Consider the following 18,452-nt stretch of genomic DNA (forward strand, 5'->3'; position numbering starts at 1 on the left):
AGTTAGTTAAAATGATGATGCACTGTGTAGCACTCCTCACAAAAGTATGAAACCAAACGAGGCATGTTGTTAATTCATTGTAACATTTTGTAAAATATGCCTCTGACATGCCATGGTAGTAGTTTCTTTCACTGTAACCATGTTCTTCTTTTTCCTTCCTTATTTTCTTTTAAAATACGTGCTTTGTTGGGACACAGAACGTGGTAAACAAAGATAAACTACCTCATTTCTTTCTTGTATCACGACTTCTTTTGGTGATCTAAAACATACCAAAGGGAAGTGCCGTAACTCCTCTCAGTGTAACATGAATCTATTTAACTTCCAGTTCGGAGTTAGGCAATGATCTCTCCTGTGAGCAGTTTTCTTTCCTTGGCTAGTATTGGGTAATGTGCAGACATACAAAGCTGATTATGTGTTACCATTACAGTATGCTTCTCCTGCCCTTTTATATTTCACCTGCTGCTAAGGTTGCCCTTAATAAAAGGAGCAACAATGAAAGCAACACTTCCTAAATGCAGCAGTGCTGTAACGATGGAAAAAAATATTGGGAAAGTAAATCAGCGAGCCTAAAAAGCCAGGTTATTCAAATGTGTGAGAAGGATAGTAGAAAACACCACAGAGAGTCTGACAACAGTCACAGCATTATACAGAGGAAAGGGCTTCTGTAGATTAATACAAATATACTTAGCAAACATTGCATATTTTACTAAACTTTATGCCACATCTCCACATACTTTACCATCTATAAATGAGCTAGGGAGCGGAAAAGCACCAGACAGGCTTTCTTGTCTCAAAATCAAGTCCTGATCAAACCCTCCTATCCTACCCTCAGTGTTTATCTGTGTGGTAAGCATTAACCTCCATTTGCACAGGGCGAGATAGTGATAAAGAGAAGTTAAGCTTTCCCCAAAGCTGAAAACGGTACTGGCATACAAACCACACTCACACTAGGGAGTTTGCAGGTCTATGTTCCGACAACACTTGTTGTTAGACTACTGTTCCATTAATAATAGGGGGGTTTTGCTCCTTTTTTAAGCAACTTCCTCGCCTGGTATTCAGACATACCTAAAATATAATCACTAACAGAAAACAGCATGGTTAAAAAAAAAATAATAAAAAATTAAAGCTGCATACATTTGTAACACTTCACCCACAATCAGTATGTTGTTTCATGTGGCTTCATCTGTATCACATGTTCTGGATGTCTTACCTGTTTTATTTCTTTTCTTTTATCACACATTCTTTCATTTTGCATCCTGTCTCTCATCTCAGACTTGCCAAAGGATTTAGACGTGCGACCAAGTATGCACAGCACGTGTTCTGAAAGCACAGATAAATTAAGAAAGCTGTGCCTGATTGCAAATCTGCCATAATTTATCCAACTTTCATAAATTAGAGTGTGCATATCATGCACACGATTTCAGACATACAAATCAAGCTTACAACCTAAAAACCTGGCTCCCCAGTCTCCTCTTTTACTTGTAAGGAGAAAAGCCACAGCTATAAAATATTAATGCTCAAAATGTGACACAGTGGGGGGAAAAAAAAAAAAATTAGTTCCTTGAAAGTTATTGACAGATCAGCTGTAACCTACAGAGGATTAAAAAAAAAAAACCAGATGGGGAAAAAAATTAAAATTTCCTTGCCATTATCATACCACATGGCATATCATATCAAATACTGTATTCAAAAGCCAAACTCTCCCCTCCTGCTGCCACAACAAACCATTTCTTGGAAAACTGTCTATGCCTTTTTCAACTATCAATGGTGACTATCAACTCTAATAGCTAAATCTGACATAGCATTTAAAAAAAAAAAAAAAAAGGCAGAAATAGTGATCTCATAAAATGCTGCTAAGACTTATCTGCCTCACAAATCCCATTAAGAAAGAAAATGCAGGCACTCACTGAAAATTGAACCTTAAACCCCAAACTGTTATAATACCTAGTATCTTGACATTTGACTTTACAGCAAAATACAAGTACTGCCAGGGTGACACCAAAAAAAAAAAAAAACCCAAAACAGGGCGATAACATTTATGGCTAAAGGCAACATGACAGAAAAGAACAAACACTCATTTAAAAGAAACAGAGTAAGTATGTATCTCATTGCCTGTAAACACACACAGTTTTACTGCCAGAAGATTTATGAGGGTTTAAAGAATACAAAGCCAAACCCTTTAAAAATGGGATCAATAAAAACCCCAGTTCAGGCCAGCAAGCCACTCAAAAATCCTGCTTAGTTTGGTTCCAAAACCCCAGGCTACCACGACATTTTTGAGCACCTGCAAGTCCTGAACTCTAACCATTCTCCCTAACGAATCTCGAACTGAAGCTGTTCACAAGGGACCATCAGACTTCTTCCCCACAGGATTTCTGCACCTCCTGAGGGTGTAAAAAAAAACAAACAAACCAAAAAACCCAAACCAAACCAAAACAGAACTGAAGCATTAAATTCATTTTCCAAATATCTAATGGTGTTTCTACTTCTTCCACAGCATCTGAAGCAGAAAACATGGTATTGTGGCTTATCACCAGAGAGGGGAGAGGTAGAACTACCACATGCACTTCTAAAGAACGAAGCGGCACAAACTTTGAGGAGTTGAAGTTTAAAAAGTGATACTGCTTTTGCTTGCCAAAATTAGGATCTTCCACAGACCTTTGAGCAGTACACAAATTAAGACTACAATGCCTGGATGCTGTTGAAATGCAAGCATTTTGACAGCATGGCAGATACGCAATTCATTAACCTACCTTTTTTCCGATGCATTACAGATGCAGATGCATCTGCATTACAGATGCAAACCTTGCCAGGGTCCTGCAGCACACAAGCGTGATGCAGAAAGACTTACACTGACATCTAAAGGTATCCAGTATGTGATGCCTTACAAAAGTGTTTGGGAAGTGCGAGCACCCTACAGAGTGCTAAAAACACAAGAGATGAAAAAATGTCAGTTTTTATACAAATTCTCACTCTCTCTCACACATGAGATACTTTTAAAAAGGTTTAAGATTCCACACGGTACCACAAAGAGATGATAACCTCCTGTAAATGCAAAGGAAGACTGGCATACAAAAACATTAAAAGTTACGAGAAATCTGTATTTCAGAAAGTTAAGCAAGGATTTCCTTGGCAAATTACGCTAGCTGAAATGCAAGTACGGGCAAGGACACTGAGACCCTAGGAATTTCAATTCAGTCAGTATTTAATTCTTCCAATGATCCTTTACAGATGAATTAAAAATATTCAAAACTCAAATCTGAGGCAGCTTTCCTTGTTTCAGTAAGAATTACGCAGCATTTCCTTCAGAGTAGAAAATTAAGCTCTTGCTTAGACAATTCTATCTTATGGCAATAACCAACCTTTTCAATCCAGTTGGGCATAAATTCTAAAAGTAGTTCAGTCATTTGAAAACAAGTGATCACTTCCAAGTTATTTTTTTTCCCTGCTTCTAAACTGCCTTGGAGCATAATATACATTATAAAATGTGAATGTTGTTTTCAAGCTTACTTTTGCAACAAGCACGCCTTAATTCAGAATAGATGAAAGGGGGTTTGATCAATATTCCAAAAGATACTTTCTAGTGTGCTGGTGAGAAAAAGATTTGTTGGCTGTTTGCTTATCCTTGTCTTTTATGCTTTACAAAATTGTACACCAGTTTCTTGTTCTGCAGTCACTTAAGTGTCTGCAAGATGCTTAAGCCACTTGATGTCTGCATGCAGTTAACTTAATAAAATTTACTTTCCTAAATTTCCACAGGCAGCTACCCTGTTCTCCTTAAAGTAAGAATCCAATGAGAAGGGATTAATAAATCTTTCTTTATGTACAGGTATTACACTTACCTTCTCATACCTGTCTTTACAGAGGAGTACCAATCAGCCACATTTCAGTCCAGATGTATTTTTAAAGCATTACTTTTGGGAAGAGAATAGACTTGGAGGCTACTGGTCCAATAGGACTGACTCTGGAAAGCTTTATTTGCATGTCCCTTGTTCTTTTGAATAAAGCAAGTGAAAGGATAGCTTTAATCCCTTTAAATAAGCAACATCACAGACTCACAGACTGGTCGGGGTCAGAAGGGCCCTCTGGAGCTCCCCCAGTTCCACCCCCCGCCAGAGCAGGGGCACCTCCAGCAGTGGCACAGGACGACATCCAGGCAGGTTTGGAATGGCTCCAGAGTGGGGGACCCCCCCACCCCCTCTGGGCAGCCTGTGCCAGGGCTCTGCCGCCCGCACAGGGAAGAAGTCCCTCCTCAGGTTGAGATGGAACTTCCTATGCTCAAGTTTGTGCCCGTTCCCTCTTGTCCCGTCACTGGACACCACTGAAAATAGACTGTTCCCATCCCCCTGGCACCCTCCCTTTAAGGATTTATAAGTATTGGTAAGTTCCCCCCTCAGTCTTCTCTTCTCCAGACTAAAAAGCCCCAAGTCCCTCAGCCTTTCCTCATAAGAGAGACGCTCCAATTCCCTAATCATCTTTGTAGCCTATATATATTTCATACGTATATATAATCTTTACATTTTTAATAATCTGTAGCAACGGAGTCCACTGCTATAACATAGGGTGCTTGGACAAGTAACCTTCGTTTTTCACCTAGCCTATTCCATTTCCTAAATTAAATAAGCTTTAGGAGTGTGAGACTGCCTGCTTACACTGTTGGACAGCAGTGGAATGGGAAAATAACTACACACATAGTGCTTCCTGAAACATAACCAACATTCAAGCCCACCCTGATCACCTTAAGAGCGAATCCTGATCAGTGCGATCCAAACACTTACTATCACCCAGCTGACAACTGCTAATAAGCTACTAGCTAGTGTTTTAAATCTTCTGTCCACCAAGTTTTACTTACATACATGAGGGCTTCTCATTCAAAGTGAGATAACTCATAATTTCAAAGATTAAAGTTTCAGTAGTCAGCAAAATCAGGTGCAAGAGCAAAGCCCAAAACACCTTCGGGACAAACAGGAGATATTTGAAGTTTACTACATTCAACTGCTAGACTGTTTATTCATTAGCCCAGCCATTAAAAATTAGATGACTTTAATAATTAAAAAAAAATTAAGACTAACTTAAAAAAATAAAATTAAAAAAATAGTGAAGCAGTACTTAAAAGTTGTTCCATAAATCACATGTGAAAAATTTCTCAACCCCTCAGAACTAGATGAAGAACTGATGGTAGATACTAAAACAGCTGCTAAGGAAAACAGAATTTCAGATAAATGAACTCAAGACCCAAAGAGCTTTGGGAAGCCTCACATCTGCCTTTCATTATCAAGCTCAGGCAATATTTACAGTTTTCAAACAAACTACTAAGATACACGACAAACGCGACACCTTACCTCCAGGCACGCTATTTGGCACAGCATAAACTTCACCCTCTGCTCCCGGTCAAGGCACAACTCGGGTGAGTGCCCATGGTCAGCTGCAAGCTCTTGGGAAGCTTGTGCGGGTCAGAACAGCAGAGTATACCTTATGATTACAAGTCTCGGAACAGAGTTAATTCTGTCAAACACCAACGCAAACCAAAATACTGGAAATAACAGTAAACCTGAAGAAAGTAGTATTATCAGCAGCTTCTGAAATACTGGGTTACAAAGCAAGATTCTATCTTGAAATGAGGCGAGAGCTACACTAGTCACTGAACAAAGTTTATCGGGGCTTTTTTAAAAAAAATAGTAGAGTCACAGGAGACCCCATAAAGTGCTCCAAGTGTCTCTGGGAAGTTGACTTTAGCAAGGAATTAAAATCCTAAAGAAGAGCAAGGCAGCCAACAGTAAATGCAGGCTTCTAAGGCAATGCGGGTAAATCCAAAACACAATATAGCTAAAACACTAACAGGATATGATAATATTCTGGATGGAAATTATAGAAGAAAAAGGACACTGTTCTCAGCTTCTCTGGCAACATAAGCCACTGCTGTCTGGTCTTTTCTGCTACTACACCCCCAGCCTAACTTCAGTTAGGGACGTGGTTTAGTGGTGGTTTTGGCAGTGTTAGGTTGATGGTTGGACTCTATGATCTTAAAGGTCCCTTCCAACCTAGACAATTCTTATGATTCTGTGACACAGCTGCCTGCTGGCCATGCAGGGAAGAGGATTAAGGAACTGACCCAGGTTTTAAGCTAGTAAGGAACAGGCTGAAATCAAGGGGACAGAGGAAACATGCCTGCATCCTAATTTTCAGTCAGCTTCAATTGACCCGACTGCAAATTTCTAAATAGAGATGGGGTTTACATCTCTCTCAGGTTTGCTCAGCTCTGGAGCCCACACAGCCACAGACTAAACCAGACCAACTTGCTGACACAAACACAAACCTTTTAAGTTGTTGGATTTCTCCCCTAGCGTTAGTTTTCATCCACATCAGTGAGCTGATCCATCTGACACCTTGAAGGCTGACAATGTGCACTGCGATGGTTTTGCAAAATAAAACCCCCTACCATCCACATCTCACTTGATGGCACAGGAGAAGGAAGGTAATTTAGCTTCTACAAAAAGTGTCTGAGGGTAAGTTATCCCTGAGGGGTTTTTTAATACAAGAGCATACCATACGTTCCTGGAAATTATGATGCCAACTGTGAAAAGCTGACTGCAAGCTCAATGCAAATTTTATGTTTGACTCAATGGAGCCAAAATCTCATTAAATTTAAAATTAGTATTTTTTTTTTCCTGCTCTAATCCAGATGTGGACTGCAGAAATAACTTAAAAGTTTGCAGGCATATCTGTGGGAGGTAAAGATAATCTTTATAAAAGAACAGTCTCAATTACAGTGGTGCGAGCGGCCAGCAACTATTAAAAAACCCCTAGAAATCCACAAAAACCCATCCAGTCTAGAGGCACTGCCTAAGCTATGAGAATATATTAAAATGCACATAGCATTAAAAAAAAAAAAGTGCTCCAGTGAAGACTTCTGTCTGCCTATTTGATTGCAGCACTAATTAAAAAAAAATAATTCCCAAGCAAGCAATTAAATGTAAAGACTGCTTGCAAACCTGCACCAGGCTTTTCAAAGGTTTTCAACTCTATAAAAGCACAAGTTTGAGTTGTAGATTTTACATCAAAATGATGGCTATAAAGTCAAAGTCAGCCTGTGGTCACCTTCGCACATTTCTCTCCCAAGTACGCTGAGTAGGTGTGGTCACAGGGATGGAGGAAGAGCTTTTCTAAATGCGTTTCCCCCATCTCCCTCCCACCCCAAAATAAAACAAGAGCAAAAACTTCAAACAAACAGGGATTTTACACAAGGGAGGGGCGAGATGTACATTTTCATTGTTTCCCCAAAATCAAACCATTTTAGATTCAGGATCTAAACATTCAATTCTGATATAAATGCCCTAACTAGGCGTACCGAAGAATAAGTTCTTAGTGGCACATCCAAGCTCCTTACAACACAGAAAACATCAGCTCATTAAATGCATGTCCCACGAGACACAAATAAAGAAGTTTCAGAATTGCTCAGTTTGATCACATTTCTTGGCAGGGAACTTTTTTTTTTTTTTCTCCTTTAGGCTCATGGCAAAGAGCAGCTTTGGAAAGATTTCTCTATCTAAACACAATCCCTGGACAGTACCAAAGACTGCCTGCTGTTGGGAAAAACTGAGAGGTATCTGTGTTTATTGTGGAGATAAACAAGTTTTAGAGCATTTATTTGTTCTGTTCCAAGTATGTCCTGTGTTCAAATACCATCACCTTTATTATTTAGAAAAAAAAAACTAATGTGTGCATACGCACATGGGCTCATGTTTACCTGATCTGATATTCCTGCGGTCCCATTCTCTGTTTTGCAATACACTACTATAATGACATGAAGAGGTAAAACAAGCATTAAATAAAGTTCTGTGATCAAGTCCCCTGGTATCGAAGCACTCTGCCCACCAGCATAGGCAGTAGGAACAGGAAGATAAGCAGGTCACAGTCCAGGTTCCAGTAATTACAGATAGCCAGATCAGGCTAAATTAAGTGTGTCAACACACAAAAGCAGCACTGCCTGATACGTCAGAAGTAACTTTTTTTAAAGCTGGTTTAGCTAAATCGGTGCAATCTGCTGCCTGTTTAGCATGCAGGTGCTCCAAATCTCTCCTGGGACTATACAGGAAACCTAAGCTTAGAATTCAAACCGCAGATTCACGAGCATTTCTTTGCTCATGCTGCTCAATCCCTCTCACAGCCTCTGCGCTGCTCTTCTATCCTTGCTGAAAGTACAATAACATGCCAGTAAGTCTGTGGGCCACATGGCGAACTGAAGATCACACCACTGATGCTGCTAAAAATAACTCCCCCGCCTTTTGCGGGGGGGAGGGGGAAGGGGCGGAGGGGACCACATTATTGCGGGCCCACAGATGGTTGTGACAATACAGCTGACTTACTGGAGGTAGGGTAGAACAAGTAATAGGGACTGCTGGAAGAAGTGTTTCTGCAACGTTACCAGGCACTAAAAAAAGATGCTGTGACAGAGCAAAACCCTCTCTGTGGGGTTTCTGTTTAAGAGCTGTCATCCTGGTCTGGCAAAAGGATCTAACGTGGGTTCCCCTAGAGTGGTAAGCAGCTGCCCCGCTCCCCTCAAGTCTAAAAACAAAAGGCAGCATACTTTCCTCTTCCAGCATCGTATCTTGCTTTTTTTCTTGTTTTACTCTGAGATCTGTCAAATGAAAGTTTCAGCTTTCTACCAAAGGCAGACAGTGTTGACCGACAACAATAAAATGCAAAGTAGCCCTTTATCTAATATATTTTCTATTTTATTCTCCTTTTCAAACCGCTCGCGTTCACACACATCGGGTTTAATCCTCGCACTTACCAGTCAAAAGAGGGTCACTGGAATCAGTGTGCTAGCCTATTTGACTTTTGATAGGCTTTCAATGCGTTCAACTAGTAACTGCAGAACAAGTCCATTATAAGTACTCCAGATATAAAGAAACACCTAAAAATAGGCTAAGTCAAACACACGCTTAAGAACACACATGGCCTACTTTAATTTTGGTTTTCCTGATGTGCAATTCCAGCTGCAGTAGCCTGTTTTTAAAAAGTACTCCCTAAAACGGGAGGCTATACCTGACCTGCAGAAGGCAGAGAACACGTAACAACTTCGCTTGCTTTAAAGGCTGTCATAGTGGTTTCAGTGGCAGCCGAACTGACAAGCAAGCGTGCGCTGCTCCTGCTTAGACCCTCCTCTGCTCCCAGATGCGTGGTCCCACCCTCTGCCTTCTGCCTGCTTTCTCAGGCTTGTCAGACCATTCCACGAACTAACACAACTCCTTGACTGAGCAAAGAGAACCCCCACGCTTACCTATAGATCTTGCTGGATTGGCGAGTCAAATCAACTCACAGGAGGGTACAAAACGCTGCAGTGGAAGGCGAGAGGTGGAGCTGACAGCAGCAGCAGGAGGTAGGGACGGGATGCCACGCACTGAATCACAGGTGAGATTCACAGCCAGAAGCGAAACAAAGGACAGCTCATCCTAACTGTTAGGTTACAGCAAAAGAAAGCTGTATTCTGTCCAGCTGCATCGTGCAAACAGTTCTCCCACAAGCAAGGACAGAGGGTTTTGCTACAGAGTAAGATGCCCCATGTTTCTGCTGCAGCACTGGTAAACCAGACAAAAGCCTCTCACACTTCTATAAGAGTGTATTGCCTGACTGTACCAACACAAATCCTCTTGCTACCACAACCTCAGTCAGTACTAGCACACTTCTGTGTTAAATGAGTGACAGGTTTTTAAAGGACCACATGAATATCAACAGCTAGTCTCACGCAGAATTAATAACTACTTGTATTTCCAGAAAGCACAAATATTTGCACGGTGTGACCTCAGCTCCTAAGGTCTGATAAGTAACTAACAAATCAGTGTACATGTTTACACTAGACATATTAGATATGTTAGGCAACAAGAGCAAACTCAAAGCTTGGATAAGCCCCGCTAAGATTGCTTGGAACTGAAATTACAAGATTCAGAATTTATCGTCATGCTATCCAAAAATAAACACATTCGCTCAGCAACAACTCGGGACTCATAAAAAATTATCGGAGTTGGGCTTTCCTAATTCACATTATAAAGCCTCACTATGTAAATACAGTCCTATTTTACTTGTGTCTTCTCATCTGCTTGTATTATTTAAAACATGCGGGACATTCACACAGATGGAAAAAAAAAAATAGGTCAGGCTTGAAACAAAAGCCAAGCGATTCCATTTTATTACCAGATTAAACATGCGGAACTGTAATTTTAAATTCCAAGTAAAGCAACTTAATGAAAACATTCTGAACACACAGATAAAAACTACTGCAAATTGTTGCAATCTTTAATTGCCATGTTGACAAACATCTTACTAAAAACAGAGTTGATGAAAAAGTTTGTCAATCCGATTTGAAAATGCACAAAAAGGGACTATATTGCTTGGTGATCACATGGATTCTGGTATATAAATCCAGGATTTTCCTATCAGCGGCCAATATAGCAGTCCAGCACGTCTGAAATACTATTAGATGACGAACATTTGCAAAATCTAGTCCTTTTATTTGCAAAGATCCTACTTTTAAGCAAATTTATTCCTTTTCTGATACTGAATTTACATTACAAAACTCAGAAACGTTTATTCATTTTCCTTTTACCTTCTCCATAACCACAATATTTACTACCAAAACATGTAAAGACCAAATACAAATAAGTGCACTAAATTTAATTTAGTTATTCAAGCTAACTGTCCTAAACATCATTTGATTGCTGCCACCTATTGTTCTTCCAAACATGTTGCAAGGAGCTATAAACCCCATTTTCCCCTTCCACCTCAACCCAATACGAGTACTCAGCTATTTTAAAAGCTTAGAAAGTTACTAACTCTTCACGTACCACATGTTATGTAAAGAAAGGAAAGCAAGGGAAAAATTAAGACATTGCAAAAGGATATTTTTTTTCTTTTGATTAATTGTGTTTGGTAATTCTACCATAACTTCAAGTAAATGCAGGACACAATTTCTGAATCAAAACCAACCAAATCAAATCAGTGAAGGGTAATTTCATCAGATATCAGTATCAAAGATCCCTAAGAATGCCTGTTTGCAGACCACAAATCCAACAACTTTACTAGTGCAAGAGATCTCAAAGCTTACGACTTCCAGCAGCATTATTACTGTTTCTTCTCTGCTATTGCTAAATGTGCAACTGATAAAGTCTATTTGAGCATGAGAGCTGTAGTGGGAATGAATAAAGGCTGAAAATAAAGATTAATAAATCTAAAAAGATTGGCCACAGGCAAGCCACTTCCTTCCCTGCCCCTTTTCAGTTAAGAATTGATAAATGCTCATAAAATTCAAAGAATACGAACCAAACAAAATACAAGTAAACAGGACAATACTTTATATATGTAAATGCAGGCATACACATATACATATGCGTGTATATATATACACACTTTATATATGTATGTATAAAAGTAAAAAAATAGGTGTGTATACACACTACATTCTCCATTAATCTAAGTTTTGGCTTTACATTCAGAAGAGAAGTAATTCTGGAATAGTCATTTCTCACACAGTCCATTTAAAATGGTAATTCTAGGTTGCCAAAAGCCACTTAATTCTGTCTCCTCCTAAATGTATACAGTTTCACATGTTCAGGCTCATCTAAAAGGTTAAAGAACAGGAAAAAAACCACAAATTAATAAAACAGGTTAATGAAAGCTTTAAGTATTAAAATGGAAACTTTGCAACTGAACATAAAATCTGGGAGGGTCATTATTTCACAGTCTTAGTTCTCTGGATATCATGTAGATAAATGAAACTGATTTTCAAAAAAACAGTTCTACAATGAAGAGGAAATCGCAACACACGTGCACGCAGGATGCTTTTGTTGAAGCACCTAACTACAAATACAACAGCCTAAATTTCAGGACATGCCTCTGAAAACGTGAGCATAGGTGTCCAAACTGTTTAGCTATTAAAAAACATACTGCATGTTTATGGCAATCATCTATGGGATCACTGCTTAAAAATACAATATTCAGACAGTTAAATATTCTCAAGCAAGGGGAAAGTACCGATATGACACAGTCAATGTCAAGGCTCAAACAGAAAAATGGTGAATTCCTGCAAGGTGTGAAATACCACTTCTGGGTAGTGATTTGAAGTCTCCGACTCAGGTTCTTCCATGCACAAATATCAAAGGCTAATTCCAATGCTCACTAATGGATCTAAACACCACCTACTCCACACAGCTCTGCCTTTGCACCTTCACTTATTTTACAGCCTTTATCTATACATTAATGCTAACAATCCCTCATCAAAATCCATTTAAAACTTCATTTGACTTTGAACTGATAAAATTCATACCAAAAAGGCTAAAATGGAACCTGGCACAGGTACACAGCTAGCAGTTCAATCTCCAGTGTGCAGTAAAACTGATGTGAAAAGGCATGTCAGAGCGCTACCTCAGATAGGAAAAGGGAGGAAAATTATGGAGGATATGGATGATCCTTAAACGAGCTGCCTCTAATCAAGAAGCTGTCAAAGTAGGGATGACACACTGAAGCAAAGGAGGGTGTGCAGTAAAGGCTAGTTACAGTCAAAAACAGGGCTGTTGACGAATTAGCCAAAGCTCGCTCCATTGACACTGCTCATCACAAATCACAACAGTGACCGAGATCAATATTACCACAAGGCCCCAAGCCACGTCCTTCATTTTAGCTTCAGTGTTTGTCTTCTCTATAATTAAGGCCTTCAAGACCCTCAGTTAAGGTAGCTGTACTCCTAAATTCGGCCCCCCTTCACTTCAAGCCCCTTGCCTGCAGTCTCAGAGTCGTTACACATGACCTTTGAGCTGGCCGCACAGGCTGCTGCTGCTAGGAGGAAGCCCTCCCCTTCCTCCAACCCAGCATATCTCTCATTTCAGCTGCAGCGTGAGCACAGTGGCAAAATGATTGCTTCCACCCCACGTGACAGCAAGGGGGAAGTCTGCAGAAAGGAGCAAGAACCCTTCCAGGAGCAGCTGGAGTTGCTAGTTTATATACCAGCAATGCACAAATATTTTTTCCGTTAGAATAATGAAATTTTGTCTCTGGATTTGGAAGACCAGAGCATACAGATGACTAAACTGCTTTACAGGTCATAAAGCAGCCTCAGTGTATGTGCAAGTTAACACTAATGACCAGGCAGTTGCTCAACAAGTCAGATCGGCTTGCATAGCCAAGTGAACGCTCACGTATTCATTTGCACCATGAGAGTCAGTTTTGGGGTCAAAACAGGGAGCAGATCTGATATCCCAGCATGGTAGCCACTCACTAGTGCTGACAGAGGAGGCAAAAGCACGACAGCATCAGCGTGGAGGGAAGAGGATGACTATTCCTTTCAGCAGATGTCCACAGTTAACTATCTTAAGCTTAACATGAAATTGCAGCTTAAAATCCCAGAAGAGGTGGATCTGGGAAACCCCTGTTCTCTGTCAGCAAAACTCAGCTCTTGGATGTGCAGTCAATATAAGGTTGAAATTTAGAGACACAGTGATGTACCCTGACCCTCTGTAAGTCAAAAAGGATCCGAAATCTACACCCTATTCAGGCTCTGAAACACCTTGCTTTTATTCCCCTCTCTTCTTAGTCTAAAGTAACAGGAGTAAAGAAGCCAATAGCTCCAATGTTAAGGAATTCCAAGGAAAGGAGGAAATCAGTCCTGCCGCCCAAGATGAAGAATTCCAGGTTGGAAACGTGGAAGCTGGTCTCACACATGGTACAGGCAGAGAGAGGAAGAGAAATTGGGAGGAGAAGGGAGGAGAAGACAAAACTTGCTGGGTTCCCTCAGGTAAAAGTTAATCCTGCAGTTACACAGAAGTTACACAGAAGATTAAGAAAAGAATGTTGCAGAAAGCATCTGACAGTTCCAGCACTCCAAGAGCAGGTGAAATGAACCGTTCACCTTAACTACATGTTCTGAAGAGGACCTGCCCACTTTTTGGACAAGAAAGGATTTAATTACCCCAAGAAAAACAATTTGCAAAGACATGAACTCTGACTGAGGAGGGCCTTGAGATGCAGACTAGAGGAACCTCAGGAAGACTCTGAGAAAACAGTACTACAGACTACCTCTACTTTTCTCCCATTCCCAGGACGCTCACTATCCATCACTGTTAGAAAAGACACCATGGGCCAGACCCACCCCTCCTGTACAACACTGCAGCTGAGGTGATAAATCCACAGCCCCAGCACACTTCAAATGGCTCTGCCAGGCTCAGCACAGGCCTGGCTGGGCTTCCTGGCTTGTGCTCAGCATCAGCCCCCAGAGCCATCTCCCGTAGAGCCGCATGAAGATCTCTGCCCTATAAATCCTCACAGTGGCTGTTCCGCAAGGATCAAGGCTCACGGCAAACACGCCAGATTTGCTCGCAGGCTCGGCAGCACCTCAGCTAACCAGCCCTCCCAGAAAGAGCGCTGCTGGGAGCCCGCTGTTGGCAGTAACTGACTGTGCACAGGGCTGGCGTTGGTGAGCAGGTTTCACCAGCCAGACTTCCAAGAAAAGCTGGCCCTGGAAGCCTCACACCTGAGACAATGCACCTAAGCTAGTAAACTTGTCCAGACCTGAGCTTACACTTCTTTCTCAGCACTGAGCTGCTCTTTCTAAGCCTCCATGGCACTGTTAACACATTCGCCCCAGTAAGTCACCAAGGGATAACTGAGATTTACTCATGTTTGGGGAATACAACCCCCAGGGGGCAGCCAGAAACAGCAAACAAGCTGGAGGGTCTGAAAGACCAAAGAGTTCTGAGCTGGACTTTTTCCTCCCCTGCATTTCACGATTTTAGGCTCCTTGAAATGCCCTAGGGATTTTTCCCCACAGCACAGTTGTTATTCAAGTCTTATTCTCTGGGTCATCCCTGCTGCAAACATACCAAGGGCAGCACTGAAAATTAGCATGACATGTTGACAAAGAGATAGTGACAAGGAAACCACCATGTGGGGACCAGCTGAGGTCTGATTCAGTAACTGTTTTCAAGTTACAGAAAGTCAAGTCCTGATTTAGAAGTCGGCAAAAAATTAAAGATCAAAGACTGACTCACCTATTTAGATATTTTTGCTATCAAAGTATTATTGCTCATGTGCCACACATATGACCTTGAAATTAGCCACCTCCTATCACTTTCAGATTCATCCTATTCTGGCGGAAATTAAAAGACAGCTCAGGCTGTTGTGTGTTTCTTTCTATACAAGGTGCTCAATTGCCATTTTTGGCTAGATACCTGTGATTTTGAGGTATGAACTTACTGTTTACAATGTCACCTTGCAGCTGAAGAATTTGTGGAACAGGCATTGTGAGAATAACTACATCAAACTGTTCCGGCGGTCCCATTTTCCGGGAGACTTCCCATTTCCCATCTCGAAGAGAGATGCAAGTTACATGCTGTTCATAGAAGACATCTGCACCTGCTTGGAAAAAGAAGACATTAAATACATGTAACAGTGAATTCCACAGAAAAAATGCAGAGTAGTTTCCCTTAGTAACAGGATTACGTGTAAACAGTGAAGCATACAGACAGTCTTAGCACAAAGTTTCACAAATTAGCTTGAATCAATTTAACAGACTGCATATGACGTTAAAAGAGGGGATCCTCATCAGCTGAAAAGATCCCATCACTGCCCTGTGCTAGGGCTGGTATACATCTGATTCCTCTCCGACATGATTCACCTCAGTAACCAGATGTAAAACTACCAGCTGCTCCCTTTGTCAGGTTAGTTTACTGTGGGTTTAGTGAGATGAACCAATTCAGAGTGAAATCTGACGAATGCAGGAGGCAGCACCGGATAAGCAATCAAAGCACGCCCCCAGGAGATAAAAAAAAGTGTTGCCCCTGTTAGTATCTCTCACATATCAGAAGACAGGAACATAGTTAATTATTTGCAAGATTAGGGTCTAAAACACCTGCTAATTAAAACCGGACAAAACTAATCACACGAAAGGAGCAAAGCTTGACTGCTTATAAAGCTAACGTTTTTCAAACCAGAGTTAAATTCGTCACTAAACTATAGAAGTGGTTCTGCCACATTACACCTAATGCGGCAGTTACACAGTTTAAACTAGCGGGTGATATTCTCCTTCAGTCTTTTCTAAAGGACTTTCAACACAGTAGGCTCACATAAGCACTCATTTCTACACAACACAGGCTATGGCTCACTGCTTTGCTCCCAGTTGCTCAGTTAAACAGCACAGTTAACTTAAGGACACGCTCGTGCAAAAAACAACCAAACACTCACCTCATTCAACCTGCTGCTCAAATCTTTCCTCAACCATGACCTCAATCCCACTAAATTATCCCCATCCTAATTGCGTTAGGTCTGACTTTCATATGCTAAAGCAAACAGTGTAAATAGAAGCGTGGTCCCTGATGCTACAGACGTTATATTTCTATAGACATTTTTATATGACAGCAGTGCAGCTGAAGTCAGTGAAGCGCCTGCAGGACTTAGAAATTTAAATTGCTCCCAGACATGTTTATCCATCTAAGCAACTTCAAGACACACATAAACAAACAAGGAACATTCTCATTGGAGATTTAAATTTGAAAGACAGTTCAAGAATGTAATCAAAACCACAACCATTAAAACCTTTCATTTCATACAAAGGCATCTAAAAAATTACCTGACTGTTTTAAATAATACTTGACAACCGAGGAGATGCCCTGGGGTGCCATGTAATTGCACGAGCCTTCTTTCGCTACCATTCCTTCAATGGGTGCAGTCAGCGGTTCCAAGATGCCATGAGACAGAAGTTCCTCATAGAAGCTTAAAGGGGGCCAACGACACAGAGATGAAAATACACTGCATGAAAACCAATGGCAGCTGCCGTTATTTTGCACAATTCAAGTTAAGACCAGCCTAACTTTCTAATTTATAGAACAGTTTTTAATGACTGCATGAGGTTCAACCTGTGTTTCAAGCCAGGCTATGTGTGAACAGGAACCATAGCTATAAAACGACAAACTACCTTGCTATTTCATTGGGGGTTGGTGTTTTACGCAAGACCAAGGCTGCCTACCGTGCCTGTGATAGGAACTGTCAGCGGTTTGACCCGAAGGTTTCAGGACTAACCGTGGCACGGGCATACCAGACAGTTACTTAAAGCTCTGAATATCAGTACAGACCACGTTGCCACCATGGGGCACAGGAATACTCCAGCAGCTGGACATGAGGGGCCGCAAAACACCTGCCTCTTCCCCTGATTTCCACACAAACTTCGCATTTTTACATCACTGCTATATCACATAGCGCCCTGCGTACCCAGCAGGCCCAAGCAGGCCCCACCAACGCCATTCCCCCTCCCTGTCCCCACAGCCAGCCACTGTTCATGGCCAAGACATCATCGTGTCCCCACAAAGACAAGATGCCTGACGCTTCGCCTTTCATACCCAGCTTTCCATCACCTGCACGGCACTTCGGTGACGCCGACGCGTGCCAGCTCTTGAAACACCAAAGACCCCCGTGGGTTTAAGCAGCAGGGCCGCACCACGGGTGAAAACCGTGAAAGCGGCGAGGCCCGAGGGCAGGGCTGGGCCGAACAGGCCACACGGCCACCAAACCCACCCCGCCCCGCCCCGCGTACCACCACCTGCTCCCCCTCCGCCCCGCTCCCCCGAGGCGGCAGCGATATGCGGGAAGAAGCGGGGGGGGGGGGTGGGTAGACCGAGGGCTGGCGGCCGCCGCCGCACGGCGACCGGCCCCGCTCGCCGCTCGCCCCTCGCCCGGCCCGCCGCGCCGCACCGCACCTCCCCTCACGGGGGACGAGGGGGCGGGGCTCACCTGCCGCGCTTCCCCGCGCGCTCCGCCTCGAGGGTGACGTACTGCGCGCCCAGGTCGGCGGTGCAGGCGGCGTCCCGCGCGCTGCGGCTCGTGCTCATGCGGCCCCCTGCGCGACAGCCAGCCGGCCAGTCAGAGACCGCTACGCCGCGCCGCGCGCGCGCGCGCGCCCCCCTCCCGCCTCCCGCCCCCCGCCCCTCCACGCCGCTCGCCGGGGCCCACCTGCGCCCCGCGCCTTGTCCCACACGGCGACGCGGCCCAGCGCCGCCCCCCGCAGCAGCGCCGCGCAGGCGCCGCCCGACAGCCCCGCGCCCACCACCAGCACCCGCGCCATGGCCACGCCACGCCTGGCTCGGGCGGGGGGCGGGCACACACGCATACACCCTCCCCCCGCGCCACGCCACGCCCACCAGCGGGGCGGGAGGTGCGCGCGAGGCGGGTAGCCCCGCCTACCGCCCCGGGACGCGCGCGCGGGTGGCCGCCTCTGTGGCCTCGTGGCTATCTCACCCCCCCCCCCCACCCCACCAGCACCCCTTGGCTCTCCTCCTCATCCCCAAAATGCCCCTCGCTCCTCGCAGCCCCGTGCCCGGCATTGCCCCCCACCCCCCCGCCCCGGTGGGGGACGCGAGTGGCAGAGGGCTGAGGCGGAGGTGGGCACGGCAGCACGTGGACACCACCCCCCG

At 43.3% G+C, this 18,452-nt stretch overlaps 1 protein-coding gene across 2 annotated transcripts in view; it reads right to left on the reverse strand.

Annotated features, from left to right (window-relative positions):
* RNLS (renalase, FAD dependent amine oxidase) overlaps nucleotides 1-18,103 on the reverse strand; it is a gene marked incomplete at its 5' end in the record, with an annotated part of 78,123 nt that extends 60,020 nt beyond the window's left edge. For both annotated transcript variants that reach the window (XM_082486559.1, XM_082486560.1), the window contains 4 exons: nucleotides 15,244-15,402; nucleotides 16,616-16,758; nucleotides 17,773-17,878; nucleotides 17,992-18,103. In XM_082486559.1, coding sequence (XP_082342685.1) covers nucleotides 15,244-15,402; nucleotides 16,616-16,758; nucleotides 17,773-17,878; nucleotides 17,992-18,103 — 520 coding nt within the window. The remainder of the gene's footprint in view (nucleotides 1-15,243; nucleotides 15,403-16,615; nucleotides 16,759-17,772; nucleotides 17,879-17,991) is intronic.
* Between the last annotated feature and the right edge of the window lie 349 nt (nucleotides 18,104-18,452).

The sequence above is a fragment of the Vanellus vanellus genome (genome assembly GCF_965231255.1).
Source record: "Vanellus vanellus genome assembly, chromosome: 7".
Classification (NCBI taxonomy): Eukaryota; Metazoa; Chordata; class Aves; order Charadriiformes; family Charadriidae; genus Vanellus; species Vanellus vanellus.